Below are 20,933 nucleotides of genomic sequence, written 5' to 3' on the forward strand. Positions count from 1 at the left end.
ATCAGCCCTTAGTAACAAGGTAGGAATACCATCTGCTTTTCTGATATGTGTCCGTAAAGTTTCCTGAACTTTTTCCAATAGGTATTAAGTTGGATCAAAACAAAAAGTTTGCAGTGATCAAGTGCATTTAGCATATCAACCTTCAGTCAATACCACAATCCGTTCCCTGCTGACGAGCACCAGTTAAATATTATACTGGCAGCTGAGGGGTTACTGTAACATCCACCCCGCACTAAGGTGCACTAGGCAGCCCATACCTTAGAGCCGGGGATGAGTCGCCCAACCCCTCCCTCCAGCTCTCCCCAGACTCCATCCCTCCCACTGTGGAGATGGCTCAGTCTATATAGAGGGACTGCAAACTGAAGGGGAATTTGGACTGTCCCAGCTGTGAGCTGTACAGGTTCCAGTCTCTGCCTTCAATTCAACCTCTGCTTAAAGTAATTGGATATCTGTAAGTAGGCATGCTGTCTATTACTATAGGATTTCAGTATCTTCTGGTTGCAAAGTAGTGGGATGTGCAAATGTGTATAGATAGATAATTGTATAGAGAGAGGGTGAGCGGCGATGATTGGGTTAACGTGCAGTGCAGTCAATGCGGTAGTCAAATGTGTCATATGCCAAAGGGTTATCCTTTGGTTATCATATTCTGTGTTAGGTTAACCTTGCAGTTAAAAAGTTAATGCATCATGGGAGCACAATGGTGGCTTCTGTCATTGATGTCAAAGTGCATGAAGTGAGATAAGTAAGAGCAGGTACAGTACAGATTGCATAGAATCTAGAAAATACTGCCATTTAGGTACATGTAAATAATGTTTCCATTTATGTTATTGCAACTTTTTTATTTTTTATGTAGATTTGAGGATGGATGTAGTTTTTACTATGTATCTGTGTAATAGCAATATTGACATAATATCGCCTACAGTAGATGTCTCCAAATCGTGTCCCGTTTCTAGGCATTAGCCTTTCCAAATTTGATATACCTTCTCATTGCCCCTAGCCCATGCTGGGAGTTGAGCAATCTAGAAGATGCTGCTGATCTGGATAGGAGGAATCTATAGCAAGCTTTGCTTTTACCACTTGACATTTTACTTTAGTTTTTTTCAGATGGGCTTTTTTTTTTTCCCCTAAAAGGTATTTGTTAGGAATCAGTTCTGGTGTCTACAGGGTAACATGACCTTATATGGGCCCTTGCACCAACATCTGCAGAGAACCCCTGCTGGCAAATGGCTCTTGGCTTCCAGTCTTCAATATTCCGTCCCTGTTTATAACATGTAATAGATGCACGCACTTCATATTCTGAGTAAGAAATCTCGGCTAAGAATTGCTTTTCTGCATTTTTCATTTCCGAGGAGATATTTTTTTCTCTTATTGAAAGCTACCAAATGCTTAAAAAATATCTGAAAATCAAGATTATTATTTTTTAAACTACCTATTTATGTTATTACCCTGCATGGAAAATTTGGAATATCCACATCAGGCTAGACTATGTGGATAAAGAAAAATGTCCGTAACGTGAAGCAAGATGGAGTAGATCATGCTCGTATGTCCTCTGGCTTTAGGTTCCTGAGTGTCTACTATTTTTGTGGCCTTTTTATGTATTTTCAACATAGTCTGTAGCTCTGCACTGAGATTGCATCACCCATACCAGCCCCTAAATTCCCTGCCAATGAGTCAGTATCGGCCTGTTTTTAGTCATTTTAGAAGGAAAACCTGGCCTTTCCAAGGATACATCAGATTGTTGGAATGTTACACTGACAAACAAAAACAGATACAATCAGACTGTATTTCACTGGAATCCACCAGAAAGGCCAGTCACACCTTACTGGTTATCACTGGGGTTAATAACATGTCTTTCAACTGTGCTTGAGCCAGACAACATACATTACTCTTCTGCAGATCTCCTGGAGATAACACCCGTATTGTCATCGCAGCATAGGGTAAACTGTGCTTTGCTGGGAACTTACTGTAATTCAAAGGGGCTTTCTAAGTAGAAGTTCCTTCCTTACACTAATTAACCTAATTGCTGGGGGGGGGGGGAAAGTTGAATAGCGGAAATGGATTAAAGAAAAACTACAAAAGGCAAGGTTGCTGAAACTCAGAGTTGAAAGGCCTTTCCTCTATGGTGACTGCTGGTTTTCCGATTTTAATTTATCATGCTCCCATCTAGAAGTGGTCAAACCGCATCATCCAGTTACATTACATAATTTAAAGCTCGGTCATAGACATCATGTTATGTGCCCCTATATAATGATAATTGTTGCCTCCATGCTACCTGAGCTAGCACTTTTTAGAATGTCAGACATCGTAAATGTTATGTATTGCTTATCAAACTAAAAGTTGTCCAGTAAGAGCTCATGTCTATACATTGCAGAAGGTCCTATACACCTACTAGTAATAGGCCTTGCACTTCTTTAGATGGCCCTGCCTACCCACATAGTTTTCACCTCTCAGGGCAGGAGTTCTTTGAAGATTCCTGTAGACATTTCAACATACCAGAGCTCGACCCTTGTCTTTCATCACTTGGTCCCTTAGGCTAATTGTTTCCTTATCAGGAGAACTAGGCTTCAGCTTGTGCTCATCACCCCCTCTACTTCTAATCTCAAGCTTTCATCCTTCCTTCAGCTGCCCTTTTTCCTTCCTACTTACCAGAATATTACACCCAAAAATTTCAGGTCTAGTTGCTAGTTACTCTTGCTTTGGTCCTGGTTCCAGTTAACTGGAATTTCAACAAATTTGCAATGTTAATTTGAATGTACTACATAGATACATATAGATGGATTACATAGTACATATGTGTATCTTCTCACTCTAATATGTATTTCATTACTGGTAACCAATGGGATGATGTCTGTCATATGATAAATTATTGTTTTTGCCTTTTGCTGCCTTATAAATATTAAGCCTTTCCTGTTTATCCTTCTTAGGTGACCTTTTAAGTCAAAATGTCACAAAAAACTATGAGCGAGGATGAGAAATTCCTTTTTGTGGACAAAGACTTCATAAACAGTCCTGCAGCCCAGGCAGATTGGACGGCCAAAAAGTTGGTTTGGGTCCCTTCTGAGAAACATGGATTTGAGGCTGCAAGTATCAAGGAAGAGAAAGGTGATGAAGTTCTGATTGAATTGGAGAATGGAAAGAAAGCAACTATAAGCAAGGATGATGTCCAAAAGATGAACCCCCCCAAATTCTCCAAGGTGGAGGACATGGCAGAGCTGACTTGCCTAAATGAAGCATCTGTGCTGCACAATTTACGAGAAAGATATTTCTCCGGCCTTATCTATGTAAGTCGCTGGTAATATAACGTAATACATGATCTGATAAGATTTTTTTAATTAAGGGCATTGATAGGCCTTACTACACTATCTACATTATTATTATGATGTATGCTATATGGGGAGGATAACATGCTGGTGTTCTCAGTGCAGATTGTTGGAATTGTATATGTTTATATTAGGGTAAGAAAAAAATGAGGTATACATGGTATCGACCCAAGGCATTGGTTCTGTAAGTCTGCCACTACTGGTCATTTTCACTTTTTTCATTGTTTATTGGGAAATTAAAGCACTCGGACTCCATTCTAATATAGACATAATCTTCACTCTGAACCAACCGAATTTGGATATTTTAAGTAATGACATATATGTTAGAAGGACGAAGCAAGGATCCATGGAGCCTCATAGCAAAACTTAGAATGGGGCCCCACTCCACCATGACCACCTTCAAGCAAAGTTCAGAACATTAGAATTAGATTATGTTGGCTTACCTATTTCCCAGGGATAATGCACAAAGTGATGTCACAATAGTGGCCGCAATGTGCACAATGATGTCACAGTACATCAAAAAGGCACGCGGTGTGATGTCACAATAGTATGATAATGCACAGAAGCATATCAGTGATGGCACGGCACAGAAATAACCCACAAAGAAATGCATTCTTCCATGTCCATTTACATTGCTAACTGCACAGAGTGGAGATGGGTCCACCTTAGTTACTGGGCCCAATAGCAGATGCTATGCCTGCTACCCTGGTAGTTATGCCCATGGTCTTAGGGTACTTGCGGCAGCTGGAACTGCCTGCCGGATCCGTCAGAACGTATGCCAACTGATGGCATTTGAAAAGACTGATCAGGATCCTGATCCATTTTATAAATGCATTGAAATGCCAGATCAGTCTTTCTGGTGTCATCTGGAAAAACTGATCCGGCATTTATTTCTTTCACATTTTTTTTCGGTCTGCGCATGTGCAGACCGTAAGGACAGATCCGGCATTCCGGCACTAATACATTCCTATGGAAAAAATGCCGGATCCGGCATTCAGGCACGTGTTCAGTTTTTTGGGCCAGAGATAAAACCGTAGCATGTTGCGGTTTTATCTCTGTCCTGATCAGTTAAAAAGACTGAACTGAAGACATCCTGATGCATCCTGTACTGATTGCTCTCCATTCAGAATGCATTAGGATAAAACTGATCAGTTCTTTTTCGGTATAGAGTCCCTAGGACGGAACGCTATGCCGGAAAAGAAACTCTAGTGTGAAAGTACCCTTACCCCTATAAAATAGTAAGATGATTAGCCTATATGCTCATAACAAATCTATTTCAGGTTCAGCTGTCCTCTGTGATACATATTAGCCAACTACAGCTGGGTGTCATCCTATCAGTCAGCCAGCATACCCTAATGAAGCCTGTAGTGCCATATAAGGACAGGGGGCCCATTAGGCGGGGAAGGGACTTTCCTAAAGAGGGCCGCCCTTGCTTATATAATTAAAGTCCTCTATTCTTTTAAGTAAAGTAGCCATTGTTTATGATACCAATGAAGTCGTTTTTTCCTCGTTTTTTAGTTGGAACCTGAAACCTTAAGTTGAGTCCAAGTCTTAGGATTCAGTATACTAGCACAATTATAGTTAGCTACAAAAGGTGTCATAAGCAATTATGCTTTGCACTGTAGGAAGCCTTACCTCAAGACTGTATTTTGGAGTAGAGGCTGAAACTGGAGAACCCTGAAAAAACCTATGGCACCTTTTGGAGAACACAAACTCCATGCAGATGTTGCACTGGTCAGTTTCAAACCCTTGGACTCGAGTTCTGAGTGCTAACCAATAAGCCATCCATGCACAAAAGAAAATTGTCATTTTTTTTCTCCACATCTCAGGCACTTTCAGAATCCTATTCCATCTGTAAATAATTGAAATCTTCTTCTGGACCGTCATATTTGTTACAGAGATCTTTTAGAGATCTTACGTGTAATTGTTAATAGAAAGCGACTGAGGGTCATGGACATTCTTATGTGGGCCACATACATTAGATGAATATTAGCTGAACCAGCTGACTTCAACAGGACTGGACTACCATCTAAAATGTACACAGGTGTCCCGAACCCTTCTCTGAGGACAGATATTAGGGCAAAGAAGGGTCAGGCTTGTTGGATCCAACATGCCTGATTCTTTTATCTCGAAGGAGATAAGCCAAGGTAGACTTGTCTGGTAGTGGCTTAAAAGGGGCAGACTCATAAGATAACTGTCGGCTGAATAATCAGCTGATCAATTGTTTAGATCTTTTCTGAACCTCCCATACATATAAATGTTCAGCCTGGCAAAGCGTCCATATGTAGTGACTGAGGAGAGGGGAGAAAGCTACTGCCAAACACCTCTGAGAGAACAAAAGGATCAGGCATTTAAATCCAATATGCCTGATCATCTCCCCCAATATCAGCTGTTGGAGGAGAGTCGGGAGTCCACGCATGCAGTAGATCGTTGGCCAAACCCACCAAAATCAGCAGGTTCGATTGACGTAATAGATATGCCCTATTAGGTTATTGCACTTCAGGATCTCATTCATTCCATATGTCACTTTAAAGGGATAGCCCAATTTCTACAAATATCTCCTATAGGTCCTAAACTATTTTTGATGTGGCATATATCTGTCACCATAACTTACCCCTGGTGTGCAGCTAAAGTCATCAGGTCCCCATATGTTGACCATGTTGGCTGCTATGTATATAGGGCTTAAGATGGTGCTAGTGACGTGATTCACCCACATCACCACATTCTGTGCCATCTCTGGATGCATGCGCAAAAGAGGATGGGTCGATTAGTGGCACAGAAAGTGGTGATGTGGGTGATTGACATCACCACCACCATCTTGAGCCGTACATAGCAGTTACACAGCCAACAGATGGGGATCCAGGGGCCTTCTAGTGCATGGCAGAGATAAGTTATGGTGTGCAAAGAAGGTCGATATACTATAGCAGTACTTGAATCACTACATAAATTAGAGGTTTATGTAATAGGAATAATCAAGATACACAGAGAACACCAAGGATGGAAGTCTTGCTCCGTCCCCTCCAGCCATGCTCAAGGCATAATAGTATGTTTCCAAGAAGAATTATAAGGCCCAATCCATATTCAATTGGATGCAAATGGAGTCTACATGTTGCACTTCATAGGAATGTAGGCCATATCATATAACATTTAAAGGAGCAGATTTACATCTACCTGTGGGTTAAATCCAACCATAGCTACATGATTGGTGTATGTAGTGATGATAGGACCACAACCGTGGTCTGTTTCATATCATTAAATATAATACACACTTGGCTTCAATAAAGGGAGCCATGTAACTTCTCTACCACCTCACCATTGATTCTCTGCCTGGCTGCAGCCACATCTGGAGAGCCAAGGTCAAGTGACCTTACTCTCAATAATTGGGAACCCAACAAATAACCCCAAGTATACTTTTGATATGCCATATATAGGAAAATTGCTTGAAGGTCCACACATGGGGTCTGTAAACTATATAAGCCTAAATTACTTAAAGGGATATCCCATCTTAGACATTTACGACACATCCACAGGATGTCACATACATGTCTCTCATTATGTGGCTCCCACCTCTCCAAAATGGAGGTCCCCCAACGTCTCACCTGCTTGGTGAGATGAACTCTGGCCTCTGGCCACCGCATCCAGACAGGGACTAAATGGAGAAATGGCCATGCGTGTCTCTGGCTTATTACTTACATCTACAGGAAACAGCCTTGCTTGGTTAATTTTTTTTCAAAGAAGTGAAAGAAGAGGCTGCCTCACCCAGACGGGGGTCAGGGGACTCCTGTTCTCGAAAAAAAAGGTGCTGGTCCAGAGGTGGGATTCACATCAATACTGTGGATATGCTCAAAGACCAGGAATATCCCTTTAATTCTTACTGATCTGTAACATGGCTCAACATTAGCATTATCCAAATTTTTATAATGGTATAAAATGAAACTTGAAGCCAGGCAGAGGACTACAGCTCCTGTCTACGTAATGATATTATGGTGAATCATCTGCACTTAACTACACTTTGGGAAAAAACACAAGAGTCCCTTTATTTCTAGCTTTCAAGTTTCCCTGTGGGCACCTTTTCAAGAATGTATTAATGATGCTAATTAGCAATTACCACTCCTTAAACATAATAACATAGTACATAAGGCCGAAAAAAGACATTTGTCCATCCAGTTCGGCCTGTCATCCTGCAAGTTGATCCTTGAAGGACTATTCCAGTAATTTCACGCTCTTCCCTATCCATAAGATCAGTAGGTCTCCCACAGGGCACCCCAAAACAAGCTGAGTGGCTGACCAGTCCTGTGATTACCTTTACTGGATGACTGTGACTGTCTATCCGACATTATTACATGCTTGTGTTAACATAATTCCCATAGACTTTAATGAAGGAAGCAGGGTCTCCCCTCTCCTGATAAGTTGGGCTCTCAGAGGTGGGACCACCATGTATTAGTCATTTATTATATATATGATGTATATGTCTATGATAAGATTACTCCTTTATTGTAGTTGTCATCTCTGCTGTCTCTTATGAAAGTTTCTTCTCATGCATTGAATGGTCCATCACATCTTTTATGGTATAAAGTTGGTAATAGTAGCATGTGTCTTAGTATTAAAGAATCCAAAAGTGTAGAGTACATTGAAGCTAAATTCACATTTACAGTTTGCATGGTAATACAGTGTCTTGGAAGCCTATAAATTAATATGGGACTATTGGTGCAACCTTAAAGAGGTTCTCTGGGAATGTTTTAAAATGGCTCCCAGAAACCTGTTGTAGATTGTGCAAAGGACTCCACTTGCCGGCTGCCTAGGAGAGTGAGGGAGCATGTCCCCACTGCTCTACAGTAATAATGTGATCCTACTATGATATTTCATCATGGCTGAGCAGCCTGACAGGAATGCTCACCAATATGTAGTATATGTAAGTGTCAGAGCGTAGTGTGTAGCAAGGCCTGTAGCTCTTCAAGTGGAGGCAACCAGTCCTCCTTACATCCTAGGACAGGTTGCTGGTGGCCATTTTAAGTCATTCCAAGACCACAGTAAATTTGATTTCTTATGCTCAGAGTAGTTGGAAGATTACCCGAGAAAAACAATTTGGAAGAGGTTTTAGGAATAGGAAAGTGAGCCTTCCTAAAGCCAAGCCAATGGTCACAAATGATCCTGTCTGTACTATGAAACAAAATTGTCTCCTATGGACACCATTTACTAAATGAATGGAGTCATGAGTATGGCCGGCATCCTGCTATGTATTTTATAGCTCTTTAGAGTCTTAAAGCTGAGCTTAGCTCGGGGGATCATAGTGATTTTCAGCTAATTAGGTAATATAGTGTCGCTAACAATGACCTTTCTATATAAAGAAGACTATCGAGTGGATGAATCTTGAGGCTATGGATGATACGTGCTGTGAGATGTGATCCCAATTTCAGGAATGAGGACTGTCTGTTCAGAACTCTTCATTGCCAGAAGGGGCATATCTAGTCTGCCAAGTTGCTTGGATGAAGACTCGTTCTTGCTGTATATGGTGACATGCCCGACACTTCATCAAACGCAATTTTATGTCCAAATGGGAAATTAAATCTAAGAAATATCTTCCCACACTACAGACAGGCTTAATTGGCCATGAAATGAGTTTTGTTCTTTTGTTTGATCAGTAGAATAAGTATGAAGTAAGATGAAGCTTCAATTCTAAGAATTATATGGAATAAAATATATACTATATGCACTGGGACACCTACACTTTCTACCTACAGGAGCTTTTATGCCATCCCATTCTAAACCCATGGTTATTAATATAGAGTCGGTCCCCCCTTTGCAAGTAAAACAGCTTCCTCTCTTCTGGGAAGACTTTCTGCAAGATTACATAGATGATGGATGAGGGGGCCTGGTTCACTATCTCCATTCTAGTACATCCCAAAGGTGTTCGATGGGGTTGAGATCAGTACTCTGTGCAGGCCGTCAAATTCTTCCACACCAAATTCACCCAACCAATGTGTTTGACAAGTTTCAATAAAGTGCTTTGACCCCTTTATTCTAAACCTTATTGAGACTACATCATCAAGGTCACCCATCAATGCACTACAGTAAGACTGCAATTAAAAGCCGTAAAACTTTTCATGGCCATTTTTACTTGGATGCTTTTCTGAAAAACATCCATTAAAATGGCCCCCCTGAATTGTATAGAGGCTGTCAAGCCATGAAAACGGACAAACTATGATATGTCATAGATCGTCAATGTTCTGAAATTGGCCGTGTGAATAAGGCCTGGAACAAACCTGTAGCTAAATGCAGCGGTATAGAGCAGGGGAAACTGGAAAGATTGATTATAAATATTTGAAGATTCAGTAAAGCTTTTTTTTATCTGCTCAATGTAAGCTTAGGAGTCCAGTGGGCGGTCCCTTTAGTGATCGACTGCTATCTCTGTAGGCACACTTATACAGGAAAGGCTGTCAATCATTGACCACCGACTGGACTCCAAGCTCAGAATGAGCAGAGATTTAAATAAACTTTCCCCACAAAATTTCTATATCATGCTGTCTGCAGATTGCACTGCATTTACATGGTAACAGGTCCTCTCTAAATGTAATACTTAGAATTCTTTAAAGTGAACATGTGTCTTGGTAAATCGTGATATCTCATTAGTCTCTCACAAGTTTGCCACTATCTTTGGGTTTTGATTTCCTGTTGAGATTATGTTTTATACATTGGTCCTGTAACATGGTTTCTGCTCACCTTTTCAGCTATGGATGGTCATATGATTCTACTAGTTTATTGTTACAGACATATTATGGATGTGTCTGCTGGTATTATTATTCAATTATCCTCCAGCATCTTAAGACTGTTAACACTGTTATTCCTATGCCACGGATCTCTTGCCTAACTTGTATTTCCAGATAAGAGATAAAGACTTTGCTCACCGGAATAAATAACTGGAGGCAAAGAAATTGTTGTGAAGCAAGGCAAGACTAGATAATAGATGTGAGAGTATACACATGTAAAGTAGACATAATACCTATAGTATACAAAGGTGAAGAACAGTCTGTTGCATTCTATGATCTTTAGTTATTTAGTATTACTAGTGGTCAGTGAAACTCTTTTCTAGGCTCTGCCCCAAAACATTGCTGCTGGCCATGAACATCCTAATTCTGTCCAGATGTTAAACAAATGAATGAGAACCAGGCGGGATATAGTTTCTCTCAGGGCATAGAGTATATGGGAACTTCTGGCCCTAAAAAGTACTTATTGTTGCAGACTGAGGATCTCGAACCTCTACCACATTCCAATTCTCTTCTTCAGGTCCCATGCAAATGACAATATCTTTGGCCTGCACCGTTTTTTTGTGTGGATTGCATACAGACTCAATTATTTCTATGGGTCCAATAAAAAAACATCTGCATGTCTGTCCAAAAATTTTAGTTTTGTGGACAAGAATAGCTACAGTATTTCTATAAATGGCCTGTGAAAAATGTGGCTTACACGTGGAAGGTATCCGTATTTTGCAGCTCTGCCTTTTGCAGACCACAAAACAGATACGGTCGTGTGCACAAGGCCTTACTAATATTCCCCAGGTGATTTCAGGACAGGCACATCTCACATCCTATCATCTTCACAGATATAGCTGCCCATAAAGGCCACACTAAGTTTGCCGTACACCTTCAATAGCTGTTGGCTATTGAACAGCTGTCTCTCTTGACTCCACTAGTTTCGGTTTGGCCATGCATGTAGGTTTTTTCAATGGGGGGAGAGGAAAAAGCCATTGCCAGACACCTTTGGTGGAGGAGTATCGTCCCTGATTTCCCTAGTTTTCATTTGGCGCCAAGCATATAGGTGTTTTCATGGTGAGAAAGGAGAAAGCCATTGCCTGACACCTTTTGAGAGTGGCTTATCTCCCAGGAGAACAAAAGGGTTGAGCGAAAACATTCCATTCACCCAATTCTTTGTCTGTTGGGAGCTCCTCAAACAGATTAGTTTGTTGGCATTTATGTGTATGTGGGCCATAAATCTGACCATAGACCTAAGATCTCTGTTGGCAGATTCCTCCATTGGCGACTGTCAGACTGTACCCCATTGCCTAACAGCAGGTGATATAGGTATCGGACAGGATCGTGGGACAATGACTTGGATAAGCTGTCTGTAGAAATTGGAGATTCTCTGGATTGGAGGCATCAATACTCCCACTATGCGTAATATCATATTGATCCATATAGGCATGTTTATGATAAAGTTGGGGAAGATAGCTATCTAGAAAGTTGACTTTTATGTCCCTGGCCTGCTTAAATAAGTTGTCCACTTTGGACCCTTCTTATTAGAAGAATCTCATGAATAATAAACTAGTCACTGGGCTTCACGCAGCTGTAATCCCCAGAGATTTACTGTAATCTGTGGAGGAATTTGGAACAAGTTTACAATTTCCCTTCAGTGCCACCACAGAGGAACTAAAGCTTTACACATTTCCCATTGAAGGTCTTGTCGTTGCAATTCATGGATGTGCTTGGTCCTCCTCCCTCATAGTTGATTATTTCGAAAAACAGACTGTCTATTCATTCAGATTTTCTTAATTTATTAGAAATCGGATTTTAAACTAGATACCCCTTTCATTTTAAATTATGCCAACAAAACCTGTGTTCCCATTTGTCTGTTAGAATTTTGCCACGTGATATGCAGTGATGGCACTACATGAATACATTATCTATTACCTCCTGCAGCTACTGGACATTTAAAGGGGTTGTCCGGTCTACAGATATTGCTGAGCCTTCTTCAAGATAGGTCATCAGTATCAGATCGGTGGGAGTCTTTTACCCAGCAACCCCAACGATCAGCTGTTTCGGGCAGCTGTAGCGCTGGAAACAATACTGCGCGCGACTGCAGTGCAACTCTCATTCACTTGAGAGCTGAGGGACTGAGTTTAGCTACAGGACCCCAGCACCGGCAACTAAATCATGTATGGAACTGTGCTATAGTTTCTGGCCAAAACAGCTGATGCCGGGTGTGGGACCCCCACTAATCTGATACTGATGACCTAACGATCATCAACATCTGTAGCCCAAAGAAACCCTTTGTAGTATTAAGAATTGTAGTTATTGGGGGACAGAGGTTGCAGTCATACCATGGCACTGGTGTAAAGCCCCCAAGACCCCTTTGTTATATAAAGGGACATCAATAGAATAAATTGGCTGTCTGGCTCTGGAGGTGTGATATCTTATCATGATTAGCATCACATAGACTGTAGCTATATACAGTTCAGGAATGATATACAACCTGGTATCACTGGAATGCACCAGCATGCGACTCTTCTATATAGCATGATGGATACATTGAGGAGTATCTGCGTCATACATTTAGACACCTTTTTAGTTTTGTTCTTCTGCAACAAACACATTCCCATTTATGTTCTTTCTGCTTCCAAATACCAAGCAAACCATACATACCAGCTCTTTAAACAAGACGTTCTCGGTGCTCCTTATATGGCTGTGCACATAGAGATCTTGGTATTCACATGGGACGTTTTTTCTCCTCAGGTGCCAGATGACACCATAACCAGCGCATTAAGATTTTAATTGAACTTAAATATAGATTATTATAGACCAATGTAGACCAGTGCTCCTATGGCATCAACCAGTGCTCCTATGGCTTTCATAGGGTTCTTATGGTTCTTCATTGTTACAGATGTGAATGTTTGTTTATATGTGTCAATGTTTAATACTTCAGATCTATGCCATCACAGGATGGGGCCGTTTAGTATATTATGGGGTATTATTCCTGGTAGGTTCACCCTGTTAAATGAATATCCCTTGTCTTTGTATTTCAGACATATTCCGGTCTATTTTGTGTTGTGGTCAACCCCTACAAAGCTCTTCCAATTTATTCGGAGAAGATCATTGACATGTACAAAGGCAAGAAAAGACATGAAATGCCCCCTCATATCTACGCAATAGCAGATAATGCATACAGGAGTATGTTACAAGGTAAGCCTATGGGGTCTCTCCTACCATATGGTGTTGGGTCCAGTTTATTGTAAGACTTAGTTTACACTAGTGTCATGGCCATGACATCTACATTGGTTCATTATTCAAAAGGATTCTAACAAATCTGAATAAACCCCCATTGCCCTATATTGGGGTATATCAGAAATCTGATATTTTCAACGACAAGTATAGTGTTGCAGACTACACATTTCCTTCCAAAATTCCAGAACTCTACATAGAATGGCAAAAATACCAATGCAAAAACTGGTTGTGAAAGAGCTGTAATATAATCTTGTTTTGATTGAAAACACCTTTATTACAATAAATCGTTATACATACTGTAGTACTGTAAAGGGAATAAACACGGTAAAAGAGAGAATATTTAAAAGAAGAAAAACTGCTACAAGAGGACATAGTTTTAAATTAGAGGGGCAAAGGTTTAAAAGTAATATCAGGAAGTATTACTTTACTGAGAGAGTAGTGGATGCATGGAATAGCCTTCCTGCAGAAGTGGTAGCTGCAAATACAGTGGAGGAGTTTAAGCATGCATGGGATAGGCATAAGGCCATCCTTCATATAAGATAGGGCCAGGGGCTAGTCAGTATTCAGTATATTGGGCAGACTAGATGGGCCAAATGGTTCTTATCTGCCGACACATTCTATGTTTCTATGTGACGCAGCACAGGCCACGAGGCAGCACTTAATAAATTACTTAGTCTTTTTTGCAGGCATGGCATTGTTATGTAAAGTACAGGCTAACCTACACTATACATCACAACGCATGCTACACTAGCATTCCTATTCAATCCCAAAACCTCTCAACAAAGCATTTAGATAGCGATGAGGGATGGGGGGGGGGGGGGATGGGAAAGAGCTGGTAGGGAGGGGACATTACATGCCCTCAGCTTTATTGAGAAGATAGAAACAAATGGGGGGGGGGGAGGGGTTTAGTCTTCTTCGTCGTCGACGACGTCCAAGATGTTGTAATTCCATGGCAGACTGTGGATAAGCCTGCGGCAGTCCAGGACGGACTTGTTCTCTCTCCTGAGAATGAGCCGATTTTTGGCAAACCATATAGCATCCTTAAAGCAGTTCATAAGGAGCCAGGCCTCCTGGATGGCTCCAACAGTATGAATCCCAGAAAATAGTCCGTATAGCACCAAAGGGCATTGCAGGCTGTTCCTGGGCACAGAATCTTTGAGTTTGTTCCAGGGCATCCAACAGGCCCTGCGCAAAGAGGCACTCCCAAAACAGGTGGTACGATGTTTCCTCCACGAAGGGGCAACCGGGTCAGTACCAGGTTTCGCACAGGTTGCGGGCGTGCATGAATGAATGAATTGACAGTCCTCCTCCCTGTATGGCCATCCATGACAAGTCCTTGTTCCTGTTGGTTAACCTTTCTGATGACACATTAGTCCAAACTATCTCTATGGTGTCATCATGGATCTCTGGAATTGACTCCACCGCATCCTTTTCTCTGATAAGCTTGTGGATAGTCTTTGGTTTCCACAAGTCGGGCTTGAGGCCCTCTAGCTGATGTTCCCTCACAAACTTGACGACATCTCCATAATATAATCTTGTGGGCCAAGTATCAGAAACGTTAGCTTTTTGTCCTCGATGTTCATATCTATACATTTTAAGCCATTTATTTTGGGTATACTATATTTCCTTATGGAGAGCGCCTTATCTGAGTGAGGAGTCTAGGCAACGTTCCTCTGGAATTGTGGGAAGAGTAATTTTCATTCTCTTCCCAGAATTCCAGAGGAGCATTGCCTGGCCTCTAAGACTCCTCACGCCAATTAAAGCTCTCTCCATAAGGAGATATAATACCCCCCGAATCCTGACCTAGGCCTCTCAGCCAGTTAAGCTAGTACTCTCTGCTCTGCACTGATGAGAGGCAATCACCCCGAAACGGCTGTCTGCAGATGAGATGCTACCTAAATTATTATCCAAGTCATGTCTCAAGGCCTGATTAAAAGGTCAACTATTGACTTATAGACTAGCTACCTTAAATCTGTTGGCATTAGGCCTATTTTAAATTTGTGCTTAAGAGATTCAGCAAGCTGTTCTGGCAGGGAGCAAGCTGTTTATCTTAATTTCGAATATATATATAGAGTCTACAAACAATTTTTTAATATATCATTGAACATTGATAGGGGTTGTACTAAAGAAAAATTTGGTTAACATCTAATCGGACATTAATATGGGTCCTAAAATTATGCTCAACCATACTAAGTACATTAAGGGATAGCTATCAAGTTTCAACACCAGTTTCCTGCTATAGGAAAGTTGCAAACATTGTCGAAAAGTGGTGGTTTGCAACAAAATTTGCGACTTTTTAGCTTTTTCAAAAAACCCATCAACTTCTAAAAAAAAATTGTCGGGGTGTGGGTACAAAGAGGTGGGACACGGGCAGGACAACGACATGTACAGCACACTGGCGCACATCACACCAGAAGTTTACCTCAGTTCCTGGCTATAGTAGATTTCAGTTTTGGCACATTGGTGGCTCAACAGGTGCCACAGTTATTAAGAGGCATGCACCTCTAAATAATTACAGCACATCTCATGCAGCGTAGGGCAAAAATTTGACTTGTGTGTGTGTGTATATAGCGCCGGTCTTAGAGGGGTTTTCTAGGAGTTGGATGTTGATGACCTATCCTTAGATTACGTCATCGATATCAGATCAACTTTGGTCCGACTCCTGGCACCCCCTCCAATCAGCTGTCCGCTGGGTGCTCAGGTGAGGAATCAGACCTCCGCTGATCTGATATTGATGATCTACACTGAGGATAGGCTATGAATATTGAACTCTTGGAAAACCCCTCATGTATATTATACATTAGAGGATATGGACTAATTTGCAATTTTCTCATACTCTATTTAGTCTAGGTAGAGTGTCATGGACATAGCCCTACTAGTCTGCCGGTAAATTTTGGCTACCATGTTTTACCTCCTTTTGCCTCTGTATACATCCTACATTAGAACATTGGCGACTTTCTAGATAATTGGTATCATGGGAATGTGGCTTTTAAAGAGTTAAACTATAAACCGTTCCATATGCTGCTAGATATATATGGTAAGGTATCCATGCTGGGTCTGTGACTTGTTCCCGATGTTGCACAAAAGCTGTGGAGACATCCTGAAGACCATGTCCTCACAAATATAAAAGACGGGCAGCATGAAGCCGGCGGCGGGGATGGTAGAGCTCCATTGCCTTTTTTGGTGGGGAGCAGACACAGACATAATAAATCCTCGGGAGCATATTTGCAGAGTGGAGATAGCTTTCTTAGCTTTATTGGGTGGGGTGGGGATGTTCATGTAAACCATGGTCACATTAGACCCATGAGATAAATGACAATGTCAGGGGTTTACAATCCTAGTATAGATTAACGGTTTTAATGTTTTTAGTTTTATGAACAAGTAGATTATCTTGTTTCTAGATGCTAACAGATGGCTTTAATATAGATGTATCGTGTCATAAGGTGATAAACGTCTTACGTTTGTTGGTGTAGAAAGGAGAGCTGATGTTTCACACAGGGAGATAAATTCGTAGAAATTAGCACTGATCCACAATTTAGGAAATCGGTAATTTTCAAAAGGCATGGATTTATATTTATTTTACGCACTTATATAGAGCTGACATATTCCACAGCGCTTTACAGACATTAGCATCAAGCTGTCCCCGATGGGGCTCACAATCTAAGGTCCCTATCAGTATTCTGGAGCGTGGGAGGAAACCAGAGTACCCGGAGGAAACTCAAGCAAACACGGGGAGAACATACAAACTCCATGTATGTGTTACAATAATACACTTTTGCACTTGTGTTGAGCATTGACTCCTGCCCCACCGGGTAATGGCTAGCAGATACCTGTTTACACATGGGAATATAATGCCGATAAGTGAAATTTCTAGGGCATCCTAAAGGATTCGATCAATGACAAGCGAGCAATATTTGTGCAATCGCTGCCTACACTAGCCAATGATTGCTGAAGACTTGCCATGTAAAAGGCCCATAAGTTATTTGCACATTATATCATAGAGGTGCGTGTCCAACATAGATTTGTGTATGGAGTAATTTTATTTAGCTGTCTATTGTATCACATCATTTCTTGTACAGTTTTATATTATCTATGTTTTATACTATTGTGTGGAGAAAGGTTCGATCAGTAGAAGACTCTGTTGACTTCTTGTTTTTTTTCTATGTCAGAAGTGTAGACCAAGAGTGCTCCTCATAAATACTTCGATGTAAGCCTCTGACATATGACATTGTATGGGCACACAATGGTAGATGTCGGCCATTGACTCCCACTGTAAAAAACAAAACAAAAACAAACACGTGGTATAATTTATAGCCTAGCTTCCTTAAAGGGGTTATCCCATGATTATTGTAAAAAATGAAAATCATGGCCGTACATCATATAGTACATGACAAGCCCTTTCTAAAAAAGCTAGAACCAATCCTGTACCTCACATGGATCCAGAGATCTCCCCATTCATTGCTCATATCAAGCTTCCAGCTCAAGGGGAGTGTCTTTTCTCAGGGAGTCTGTCTTTTTTGCTGGAGCTCTCTCCCTATCACAGCTCGGGAGGCGTGTCCATGCTTTCCCTATCACAGCTCAGGGGGCGTGTCAATGCTCTCCTATCGCAGCTCAGATGGCAGTTGAAAGATGAAACTGAGCATGTGCGGCCTTCTCAGTGAGTAGGACAAAGAAATAAGAAAAAAAACTGCAGGTGGCGCTATACAGATACATTTTATTGAATACCTCACTGTCTATACTAAATGTTTAATTACATGCAATTACAAAAGTATTCAGATCCAGGTGCTGGTTTGAAAACTGTAGAATATTTTTCGTGGGACAACCCCTTTAAGTAGACCAAAGAGGGAAATCTTGATATAATGACTTCATAAAAAATGCCATTTACCATGCAGTATAATTTATTTTTTACTGGGTATCTCCATGCAGGAACATGTAGTAGACTATGCTTTCTTATAAAGTGAATTAAAGTTGTGCAGATGCATACTAGCACAGTGTACACCAAAAAGGCAAATTCTGGGCCTAGTTTTATGGGGACGTTTAGCACAGGAGCTTTTTAGATTTGGCAACAATGAATGTCTATGGTGAGAACCTGGCCTATAGGTTTCAACCTGTCTGATAATGTTCATCAATGAGCACTAGAGGTGTCTGCCAGCTCGGCCAAATTTAAAGGGGTATTCTGAGAGTTCAGTATTGATGCCTGACCTCCCCAGGATAGGTCATCAATATCTGACTGGTTAGGGTCCAACTCAAAGAACCACCACTCAGCTGTTCCGGTGAGTGCCGCGGCCTCTTCCTAGGCCACTGTTTATCTTTCTAGGCCATGTTCATTGGTCATATGGCCTATTTAGAGGCCAGTCCCATTCTGCAGTACCAAGCGCAGCCACTACACAATGTACGGCACTGTGCTTGGTATTCTGTCAGGAGGCCACAGTGCACACTGGAGCGGCATAGCCTCTTTAAACAGCTGATCATGGGGGTGTCGAGAGTTGGACCCCCACAGGTTAGATATTGATGACCTATCCTGACAATACGCCATCAATAACGAACTCCCAGAAAACCCCTTTACATGTACGTCTGTGTGACGTTGGAGTTGATAACTGTGGACTGAATAACTGTTTAGCCAAGAGCTATGTGATTGCTGTTTAATTTCAATTGTAAGCTCTTCTACTGAATTTAATCTCATGTTTATACGTATGGCTCACAGGGAATGCGGTCATCACTGTTCTCATTACACTAGTATAAACCAATGTGACTTTTTTTATTTTATGCATTTACGATGGATTCATAATTATGGTTTATGAGTATAATAAATGCAAGTGAAGCATCCGTAATGGAATAATTGCAGTTCATTTTTGTAGCTCAGGATCTGGATAGGACTAAACCAAATGCTACACTGGTTTTATTGACTGAATCATGTTCTGTTGTTATTCCTACTATAATTGCTGTCAGTTTGCTGAGTAACTGCTGAAAGCTCTAGTAAGATTTCCTGTTAACAAGCCACTTCTACAGCGTGTTCTTCTGTTAGGACGAGATAAGATAGACGGGACCAGAAGGAACTCTCTTGACTTTCTGCTCGACCTGATAATAGAGAAACAGATACATCACATAGTAATACTATTAATAATAACATTATATACCGCATATGGAGTCATATTTTCTCTACTACCAAAGATAACTATTAGGCTATGTTCACATATGCATTGGGGGCTCCATTTTGAGTCTCTGTTGCAGATTTTGGCTGATGGGAAAAATAGTGACGCACATGTTAAAGTGTAACTGTCAATTTTAGCCTATGTTACTGCTGCTGCAGCATTATGCATAAAGCAATCTTTAGTTTCACATACCACTTTTTTCCTAGAGCTTTTCCCTTAGTTACGGCTGTTTTAACCCCTACAATATGAGGATCTTCTCAAGATGGCTCCTCTGCCAGTTCTTCGAGGCCAAAACTGCTTTCCCTAACTTCACATACACACTTGTTGTAGCCAGCAGCTCCCTGTCAGCCAATCAGATTGGATTACTGAGACACGCCTCCTCACTCTGAAGCCTAATGCAGGCATGCAGTGTGGAGGACCGCCCCTCCGTCTTCTGTTTACACTAAAGGGAAGACAGACGAGCCCTAGCAATGCTCTTTTAAGAGACCAGTGGAAAGGGACAGGGGACATTAATGAAAGCTGTTGTTATTATAAGGTAATTACAGATCTTTTGACAATCATTGACAGACTAACTCATGTATACATGCCTAGCTCTAATAAACTAGCAAATAAAAAAAATTATGACAGTTACACTTTAAAGCACAGACCCCATCATAGAACCCAGTAGAATCTCATTATACATCAGTGTGGTCCATCAGTTGTTGGTGGTATCTGTCATATAGATCTGTTGCACAGAATCAATGATTTTTGTGTCCGCATCAATGATGCTTTCACCCAATGAATGAGTGTTTTCTTGCTCATTGGTTGATCGGCAGTACCTTTTACACAGGGCAATTATTGGGAACGAGCTTCCCTAGGAATGCAGCTTCCTGATAATTGTCCCAATCGCTGTCCAGTATAAAGGGGCCTTTAGAAAAGCTCAAAGAAGTTGTTATCTAATATTTTTTACTGCTCACCATAGGCCTCTTTTTAACTTATTATACACAATCATTCTGTACTTTTTGTACAGAGAAGGGGGAACTTTATTCATATACTAACTGAACTCCTGATTTCCCAAAAAGAGGTTCTACTGTGGTTGTGGGTGAGGTTTTTTTTATGTAAGGAAAAGGTCTTGGTAAATGTCCATTGAACTGCATCTACACAAAAGCTACTGCATTTATAAAGTGCCTATGTGCACTTTAATGGTGAGAAAGCTGTCAATCTGCAGTGGGTGATAGTTGTGTTCTAATGTCTCTGAAAGGGCGTTCGTCAGCAGATTTGTAGCTATGACACTGGATGACCTGTTACATGTGCACTTGGCAGCTGAAGGCGTCTGTGTTGGACCCATGTTCATATGTGTCTGTATTGCTGAGAAAAAAAAAGTACGTTTTCATATATGCAAATAAGTCTCTAGGAGCAACGGGGGTGTTGTCATTACACCTAGAGGTTCTGCTCCCTCTGCAACTGCCGAGCCCTCTGCACTTTGA

The 20,933-nt window shown here is 41.2% G+C and overlaps 1 protein-coding gene across 3 annotated transcripts in view; it reads left to right on the forward strand.

Annotated features, from left to right (window-relative positions):
• Window positions 1–318: 318 nt before the first annotated feature.
• The window catches only part of MYH11 (myosin heavy chain 11), an 86,262-nt gene continuing 65,647 nt past the window's right edge, over window positions 319–20,933 (forward strand). For all 3 annotated transcript variants that reach the window (XM_044302724.1, XM_044302726.1, XM_044302727.1), the window contains exons 1-3: window positions 319–451; window positions 2,925–3,281; window positions 13,117–13,273. In XM_044302724.1, coding sequence (XP_044158659.1) covers window positions 2,943–3,281; window positions 13,117–13,273 — 496 coding nt within the window. In that variant the 5' untranslated portion in view covers window positions 319–451; window positions 2,925–2,942. The remainder of the gene's footprint in view (window positions 452–2,924; window positions 3,282–13,116; window positions 13,274–20,933) is intronic.

This window comes from Bufo gargarizans, chromosome 8, assembly GCF_014858855.1.
Source record: "Bufo gargarizans isolate SCDJY-AF-19 chromosome 8, ASM1485885v1, whole genome shotgun sequence".
NCBI lineage: Eukaryota > Metazoa > Chordata > Amphibia > Anura > Bufonidae > Bufo > Bufo gargarizans.